The sequence below is a fragment of the Microtus ochrogaster genome, chromosome 22, assembly GCF_000317375.1.
Source record: "Microtus ochrogaster isolate Prairie Vole_2 chromosome 22, MicOch1.0, whole genome shotgun sequence".
NCBI lineage: Eukaryota > Metazoa > Chordata > Mammalia > Rodentia > Cricetidae > Microtus > Microtus ochrogaster.
Genome location: NC_022023.1, coordinates 10,996,038 through 11,005,411, shown reverse-complemented (window position 1 = coordinate 11,005,411; position 9,374 = coordinate 10,996,038). Strand labels below are relative to the sequence as shown.

The 9,374-nt window shown below is 45.3% G+C and overlaps 1 protein-coding gene across 2 annotated transcripts in view; it reads left to right on the top strand.

Annotated features, from left to right (window-relative positions):
• Positions 1–9,374, top strand: part of Crtc3 (CREB regulated transcription coactivator 3) — a 101,755-nt gene that overhangs the window by 1,949 nt on the left and 90,432 nt on the right. For both annotated transcript variants that reach the window (XM_026784247.1, XM_013350185.2), the window contains exon 2: positions 5,539–5,637. In XM_026784247.1, coding sequence (XP_026640048.1) covers positions 5,539–5,637 — 99 coding nt within the window. The remainder of the gene's footprint in view (positions 1–5,538; positions 5,638–9,374) is intronic.

Below are 9,374 nucleotides of genomic sequence, written 5' to 3'. Positions count from 1 at the left end.
GTGGTGGTGGTGGTGGTATATCTATGCCCATGCTTGTGGAGGTAGGAGGACAATGGGTAGGAGTCACTTCTCTTCTTCCACAGTATGTGTCCTCAGGGTCACACATGTCATCAGGCCTGACAGCAAGTGCGTTTGCTGGCTGAGTCATCTCACTGTCCTTTCCGTCATATTTTGGAAAGCCTGACAGCAATAGTCTGGTGGTGCCCCAGGACTATGGTGATGCTATAGAACATGTATGTGGTCTTCAGCGTGCCCCAGTCCCCACCATCTCTGTGGCGTGTCTCATGATGCTTCAGATTGCCGTACTGACTTAGCTTCCCTCTATCAGATTCGAATTTGTCCCCTGCTATAAAGTGAAGTGTGAAGAGGGCCTCAAAGCCAAAGCCCCTACCGTCTGCAGGGGAGAGAGAGGACGCGGTGCCACCAAAGACTGAAGGGCGGCTAGGACGTCAGGAGAAAGCCAGCGGGCTTGCTGTGCAGAGCAGGGGATGTCCACCCACGGAGTCGGTGCTGCTGTCCCGATAAGGACATCATGTCCTTTGGTCTGGTTGCGTGCAGGCCATCAGTCACCACTGCATGTGCAGGAAGTGGATTGGGAGGCCTGGAGAGACGGGACAGAGAGGGAGACTTGGAAGCTCCAGGGTGCTTGGCTGGGAAGGGCGGCTTGTATGGAGAAACTCAGCTCTGCACCAATGTCGATTTGCCTTGAATAGTTGGAAAAAAACATTGTTTTCTGTTTCGTTTCTGTTTTTCTTTTTTTAAGACAAGGTCTCATATAGCTGTAATAGTGGCCTCAGACTCACTGTGTTGTCAAAAATGACCTTGAACTCCTGATTCCCCCTCCTCCCCGCCTCCAAATCTAGAACGTTAGGATTACAGGTGTGTGCCAGCGTTCCTAGTTTATACAGCACTAAGGAGTGTACACGGGGATGCGGGCCTGCTGGGCCCTCTCCCCGCTGAGCCGCACCCCCAGCTCAGTCCATGCCTTGTCTTTCTGTTAAAACGAGCAATGGGTAGGTATGCTGCAGAGTGGCCAGGCTGCTGAGCCAAGAGCAGAGAAGAAGCCTGCAGAGATTAGGGTTGGGCTGAATCCCAGGGCTCCGTGACAGGCAGGCACTGCTCTCTTCCCTTGCTGTCGCAGACAGTCTTCAAAACGGCCTTGTGGTTTATCTGACTGGATTTTCCGTCTTTTGGTAGACGGGTAAACTGAGGCTTATCAAAGTTTCCATACGAGGCTGGGAAGGGCAGGGGAGGACTGAATCCAGGGGTCACACTGGATGTCTGTGCGTGTCAGATTTTTTCCCCTGGTAGAGGGGTGTGTGTGTGTGTGTGTGTGTGTGTGTGTGTTTGCACTCTGTCACATTTACTGATGTCTTTCCTCCTGGGATTGAAGCTAAGGATTCACACGTGCTAGGCAGTGCCCTGCCACTCAGCCATTACCTCCACCCTAGGTCTTTTTCACAACAGCACACTGGGTACTATAGCTTTCTAATATATCTTGAACTATTAACTTAAATCTTGTAACTTAGCCCTTCTTAAAATTAGTCTGGGGGCTGGAGAAATGGCTCAGTGGTTAAGAGCATGCGCTCGCTTTTTAGGGGTTCCAAGTTTGGTTCCCAGCACCCACAGCTCATAACTGGCGGTAACTCCGACCCCAGGGGACCCAGTGATCCTTTAGACTCTGTATGTGTCTGCACTCATGTGTGTGCATTCCCCTACACAGACATACACATAGACACGTAATTAAAAATAGAATAAATCTTTAAAAAATGTCCCCTGCTGAGCTGGGTCATTGTACTTTCATAAATTTTAGAATTATCTTGTCAATCTATAAAAACAAGACTTGGCTGGGATTTTTCACTTTTATTTTTGTTTGGTCCTGGAGATTGAGCCCTGGTCCATTGGTACCCTGAGCTGTGCTCCGCCGCTGAGCTATGCTCCCAGCTCCCTGCTGGGATTTTGATTAGGATATTGTGTTGGCTATTGTGAGACTTTTCAGAAAAGAATTAGAGCGGATTCTATCTCATTTATACAGGCGTTAGAAGAAATTCTACCACAGTGTGTGACCTCAGGCCGGGTCTTGCTAATGAGAGTTTCAGTGTAAGGTAGATAAGGAGGATGGATGGAAGGGCCAGGAATTGGTGGCGAATAGTAGCTGATCCTTAGCCACAGTGGTGGGTAACAGGACTTATTGAGGTCTGGGACAAACCAAACAATCCAGATCCTGGGTGAGAAGCAGGCAAGGCTATGGTTTAGGGCTAGTGAAATGCCCGTGTAGTAAAGGTGCTTGCTGGCAGCCCTGCTGACGTGAATCCACCAGGCTCCAGGACCCACACTGGGGAAGGAGATGATCAACTCTTAGCCATTGCTTTCTGACTTGTGCCCACACGAATGCACAACTATGCATTCAAAACGCACGAGCCTGCGCGCGCGCACACACACACACACACACACACACACACACACACACAAATCTAGGGTTGTTTGTTCTTGCACTCTTCCAAGTTCTAAAACTGAAATAGAAAATACTGAACAAGTCAGAACTCCCTGTAGGCTGCCAGTCTGTGACCTCTGCCTTAGTCTTCTCTGCTTGAGTCCCTATTCCCATCATCTGGAAGCATGGAGGTGTTGAATTCAGTCTCAAGTTTCTCTCTAGTTTAATGATTCAAAATTTCAAAAGAAGAAAGTGTCAAAATAAAGGAAAGTTTTTAGACGTAGCTGAGACCATCTACGGAAATAGTAGCCAGGTCTCTATAGTTCACATAACACCACTGTATTTTTTATATTTATCCTTATATCCTTTGTGAAGGGCACGGGATGACTCGGCTAACCACATGAGAGCTCAGTCTGGTGTCACACAGTCTTTGAAGGCTCTGGAGACAGGCTCTCCAGAGGGCGGGCAGTCGTGGGGTGGGATCCTTTGCGGTGGCCTTAAGTACAGTTGAAGGCAGGTGCCTAGCTAGATTTGTAATTGAGCCTGGCTGAAGTGTCGAGGCTTTGGGTAAGGGTTGAAGCCTTTGTGGGACCTCTCAGGAGGGAAGAGCGTTGGCATGTGTGTACCTTCATAGGCTGGCATGGTATCTAACACAAATTATGTTTTATGTAAATGAAGCAGTGGATTGAGTGAATCTTTGAAGAAAGAATGACAGACTTTAGATCAAGGAAATCAAGAATCTTGTCTGAGCATTTCAAGGATTGCCAGTTAAATGCTTCTCGCAAGTGCATTTAGAATGTTAAATGGAAAGCTGGCTTTATTCTTAAACTTGGCTCATAGGCAGAAATAGCTTACCGAGTCTTCAAATTTGACTATGAGATCTGAGTTTTGATTAATATATATAACATATAGTTAATATGTCTCCCTACACACAATATGTTTAAGAAATCAAGTACTGTGAGTATAAGGAAGTTAAAGACACCCAAGGACTTCGTATGCCTTTAAAATTTACAAAAAAATATGTGTACTTATTTTTGAATATACATGCTATATTAAGGAATATTATCACCTCTGGGAGTTCACTTAGGATGCCAAGGGTAGTGGAGGAGCAGTGATTAACCAGGCTGTCTCAGTAATCATAGAAGCAGTTGGATAGATAGACGATGGTTTCACTGGTCATCTCTAGTTTTTCAGTATCTAAGCTTTCCTAGTGAGTGTTAATAAATCAGAGATTCGTAGTTCCACAATGTTCTGTAGTAGAATCATTGAATTTTTTGTCGTAATTTCCTTACTACCACACTTACAGAATGTTTACATTGTGTTAGATAATTTTTGGTAATTAATTTTAAAATCTATGTCTGTGTGCACCTGTGCGCGTTTACGTGTGTGGAAGTGCTCTCGGAGGCCTGAGATCTAGAATGGCAGGATTTTGTGAGCTGCCTGATGGAGGTCTAAACTGGATCCTCTGTAAGAGCAATGTGTTTCTTAACTACTGAGTCATTGCTCTGGCTCCTACACTGTATCAGATATTTTAAATAATAATAATAATACTACATAGTATGATCACTCAGGAAAAAATGGAAAGCAGGAATAGGATGTGGGTTTTGTGTAAAGTAGCTGCGCTTGGCCTTGGGCAGGGCATTGAACACTGGATCTGAGTCCCCTGTCTGTAAATGCGGGGCTGTGGAGAAATCCCAGGGTGAAGTGGACCAGTGTCTGAGGACAACACCTGGCCTGCCCTAAGGGCTCAGGTCTGGTATACTCCATTGTGTAAGCAGAGGACAGAGTAGAAATTAGAGGAAGGGTAGAAGTCCGCCTCAGGGATTTCTCTATGACCCTCCTTCCTTGTATGAATTATAATCGCTGAGGGTTACATAATACTCAGTGTATTGTTTTAGAAGCAGGGCTCATGAGAACTGGGACAGTTGACTGCCCTCTGAAAGTAAATAAGAACGAAACTGCTAAATCCGTAGGATACTGCTTGATGCCTGTTTGCCTGACCTCTCCATTAAATATTTTTATTATAAATTCGTGTGTGTGCGCACGCGTGCACACATGGCACATGTGTGGAGGTCGGAGGACAGCTTGCTGGAGTTGGTTCTCGCCTTCCACCATGCGACCCTGGGGATCAAACTCAGATCATCAGGCTCCGTGACAAACTCCCCCACCTATTACGTTATCTAATCAGCCTGGCATGGCCTCCTGTAGTAAGTCCTTATCTAAAGATTAATAATTACTCCTTAGGATGAGTTCTGATGGTTTCAGGAAAATAAAGCTAAAAATTATACACACACAATTGTGTAACGGTCTAGAAAAGGCTCATGATGTAAGCATGTAAGATGGTACCTGTTTTGGCTGAGTGTGGTGGTGCACACTTGCTATCCCAGGACTTGGGAAGGAGATGTGGCTGTGGGGGTGGGGTATTGGGAGTTCAAGGCCAACCTTTGCTATGTAGTGAGTTTGAGGCTAACCTGACTATATGAGACTTAAAAAAAAAAAGAAAAGTAAGAAAGAAAGAAAAAAGAACAAGTGAACAACCCCGCCAACAAGTCATATCTATGCTGTGATCCCCATTCACATATGACACATAAATGCACATGGGATTGGGAAGTCTGTGGAGAAGGAAAGGAAAACAATGTTTCTGATTTTTAGATAGCTTAATTTCCTTTTAGAAATGTTTTAGTATTGTTAAATATTGTGTCTGTATGCCTATACATCATTGTGTGTAGGACTTTTGAAATATTCTTAAATTCTTTCTAAAACTCATAAAAAAATTTAAAAAAAACCCAAAAAACAGAAAACCAGACTATGGTGGTGCACACCTTCTAAGTAATCACCACTTAGAAGGTAGAGGCAGGAGAATCAGGATCCTGAGCTACAGAGTGAGCCTGAGCCATCCTAAGTTGTGTGAGACCATCCATCTCTCCAAACAAAACCCAAAGGAAACAGACCCCAGAGAGCTCTGGAAACCTGAAGATGATGGTCATTTAAATAGAAAAGGAAATCAAAACTAGGACTTCTTTTTTGAAGCGTTCTACAAGACACTGTGCTTGGATGTCTCTTTCAGATTTTGCTGAACCTTCTTGAAATCTCTCTGTTTCCAGGTTCAGTTTCAGAAGCTTCAGCAGCTGCGCCTGACCCAGTACCACGGGGGATCCCTGCCTAACGTGAGCCAGCTGCGGAACAGCACCCCCGAGTTCCAGGTACCCCACTCGCCTGCTTTTGTGAAGGGTGTGTACAGAGACAGAGATAAGCCCTGGGAAGATTAGCTCTTTGGAGAAGAGCCTGGGCCCGAGTGCAGCTCAGCCTTCTGGGAAGTCCAGCCGTGCGTTCTTTCAAGGTGGCTGCCGGTGGAGGTGGTGTGACTTCACAGCAGTCAGAGGTCGAGCATCCGCTTGAAATGTGTGAAGAGAACTGGCTTAGCATGTACCGGGCCCTGGGTCCCATCCTCAGCGTCACCAGAAAACAAAACACAGAACACCCCAAACTAACTCGAACCACAAGTTTAAGTTAGCGTTTTCTAGTACCCACACTAAAGGAAAATAACCTGGTGAAATTAAGTTTAATATAATTTAAACAATAGGGATTTATTTTAAAACTTATTGTTATTGTATGGATGTATGATGTGTTTGTATGTAGACATGGCCTGTGCCACAGCATGTGTGTGGAGGTCAGAGGAAAACTTGGTTATTTTTTGAGACAGGGTCTCTCTGTATAGTTATGGTTGTTCTGGAACTCACTCTGTACACCAGGCTGGCCTTGAACTTAGAGATCCACCGGCTTCTGCTTCCTGAACACTGGGATTAAAGGTGTGCGCCACCATACCCAGCTTCAGAGGACAGCTTTCAAGGGTCAGCTGTCTCTTACCATGCTCTGAATAGAACTCAGTCATCAAGTGCTCTTGCTGGCCATCACTAGGGTTTCTGAGATACGGTCTGTACAGCTCTGGCTGCTCTGAACTTGCTGTGTAGACCAAGGCGGCTTCAGATCGTCCGTTCCTCCTGCCTGTGCCTCCTGAGTGCTGAGAAGACAGGTATCTCACAACATCTGGCTTGTTGTTCTGTTTTCTTCCTTTCTCTTTTCTTTCTTCCTTCCTTCCTTCCTTCCTTCCTTCCTTCCTTCCTTCCTTCCTTCCTTCCTTCCTTCCCTCCTTCCCTCCTTCCCTCCTTCCCTCCTTCCCTCCTTCCTTCCACTTTCTGTTTTTGTTCTTTTGAGAAAGGGTCTTACTGGTCTTGAGCAGCTAAGCTATGGACCTGAGGATAACTTTGAACTTCTCGTACTCCTGCCTCTGTTTCCAAAGTGCTGGGATTGTTGGGTTATTGGGAATGGGACCTAGGACTTGTTAAAATACTGTGCTAGGCAAACTCCACCAGCTGAGCTACATCTTCAGCCCTGGTCTTAAGTTCTTGCTTTTCTTACTGTAGCTCTCTAAGACCTGGGATCATAGGCATGTGCCAGCATGCCCAGCCTTATTTAAATAATTTGAATACTTATTTAACCCAAGAAATACCACAATACCATCACAACATATAATCTACATAGAAAGCATAAGAGAGTCCCCATATTGTTTTGTGCTGTTGTGTTTTTTACACTTAAAGCTTGTCTCAGTCTCAGCTACGCCTGTCACCAGATTCATGTGACTAATGACGGCCTCACTGGGCAGGTGGGCCAGACACATAGATAACAGTCTTGCTGCGCTGAGATTAGTGCTGATTTAGGCACCATAGTCATTTACCAGAAGAGCCTTACTTAAAACAATGTGGAATTAGTGTTCCAGACAATAGTGTCGGGTGCTGTAGTTAAGATCTGAGTTAGACCTATTTTGATGTCCTACCCACAGAGAAGTTAGAAGCCTGACATTTTTAATTAAACAAGTTAGGATTTGATGTTAGAGGTGATACATAAACTTTGTGATAATAACTCCATGCCTTTGGATGTCCTTCTATCTTATTTTTGTGATGTGTGTATGTGTTGTGTATAATGTTAGTGGTATCTGTGTTTGTGTGCATATGTGGTATGCATATAATCTGTGTGGTGTGTGTGTGTGGTTTATGTGTGTGAGCTCAGTAATGTTGGGGTCATGGCACCCAAAGCTGTTGTTAGCTTTTTACACGAATGTTGGGGGTTCGAGCTCAGGTTCTCATGCTTGCAGAGAATGTGTTCTCACCCAGCTGTCTTCTGAGCCCCACCTCCCTTCCCTGTTAAAGCTGACTCTTTGTTGGGAAACTAAGTTTGTTGTTTTTATGATACCCTAAGTATTGTGGAGCATTTTGGATTTCTGGCTTTTAAAACTCTGTGTGTGTGTTGTGTATGTTTGTATGTGCACAAGCCTGTCATGACATACATGTGACGGCCAAAGGGCAACCTCAGTTGTTAGTCCTCACCCGCGGTCTTTCTGCTGCTGTGTACACCAGGCTAGCTGTCTTGCAAGATTTTGGAGATTCTTCTGTTTCTCCTACTTCTCTCTAGGAGTACTGGGCTCACAGATGTGTGCTGTCATGTACAGCCATATGTGAAGTCATCTGATTGCATGGCAAATGCTTTATCCCCTGAGCCATTCCCTAGCCCAGATTCTGGATTTTTAAGTTAAGAATGCTCAACCAGGACTGGAGAGATAGCTCAGTGGTTAAGAGCATTGCCTGCTCTTCCAAAGGTCCTGAATTCAATTCCCGGCAACCACATGGTGGCTCACAGTCATCTGTAATGGGGTCTGGTGCCCTCTTCTGGCCTGCAGACATACACACAGACAGAATATTGTATACATAATAAATAAATAAATAAATAAATAAATAAATAAATAAATATTAAAAAAAAAAAGAATACTCAACCAGTTACATTTTTGCTAATATTTGAGAAAACTAGGATCTGTGGTACTTCTGTATTTAAGCATACAGATTAAGAACATTTTTTAGCATCTGCTGCTCTTGCAGAGGACCCAAGTTCAGTTCTCGGCACCCTGTCAGGAAGTCTAGTGCCAGAGGATCTGATTCCTCTTCTGGTCTCTGTGAGCACCTGCAAACACATGGTGCACATTCATACACTCAGGCACACGTATGTAGGCATAAAAATAAATACATCTTTCTAAAAATTACTGTTTGAGATTTGAGGAGACACTACAGCAGATAAAGCGTTTGCTGTAAGTATGAACACTAGAGGTGGCATCTCTAGAACCTGCAGAAAAGCTGGGCACGTGTGGCAGCCACCAGAAATGACGGCACTGAGGAAGCAGAGGTGGCTAGCCACACCGGCTGTGCTTGGTGTCCTCACATCTCAGCAGAGACCCGGCCTCAGTGGAGTAAGACTAAGGCAGACACCAGGGTCAGCTCCAGGCCTTCACCTACGCCTGCACCCCCACCCACAACCACGTGGGTCTACACACACGTATAAAATGTGTTTTTATTTGCTTTTTGGCATATAGCCCAGGCTGGCGTCCAGCTCTCTGTCCTCTTGTCTCTATCCTCCTGCCTTGGACTCTAAGTGATGGACTTAGAGGTCTGGTCCCCATGCACTAATTTGGGGTAAGGATGCAGCTCAGTTGGTCGAGCACCTGACTGCATACACAAGGCCCTGGACTGGGTTTCCAGAACAACATGAGCAGGAGGATTAGAAGTTCAAAGTCATCCTTGACTATAGAGTAAGTTTGAGGCCAGCTGGGATTAGTGAGACCCTGCCTTGAGAGAACCCTAAAAATTTTTGACTTTTGTGACCTGACCTTGTTGATGGTCACGGGCAATTATTTTGTAGTGCAGCTGTCTTTTAACACTTCTGGGGCTTGGGATTGAACCCAGGGCTTCTCAGATGGTGAATCTGTAGGAATCGCTCAGAAGTGACGGTTGGATCCCATCAGGCATGTGATTCCAGTTTGTCCTGTGACTGTGGCTGTGCCCTTACCAGCTCAGTCGGTCTTTCAGGGTTCCGGCTCTGAAGCTGCTCTTTCTCC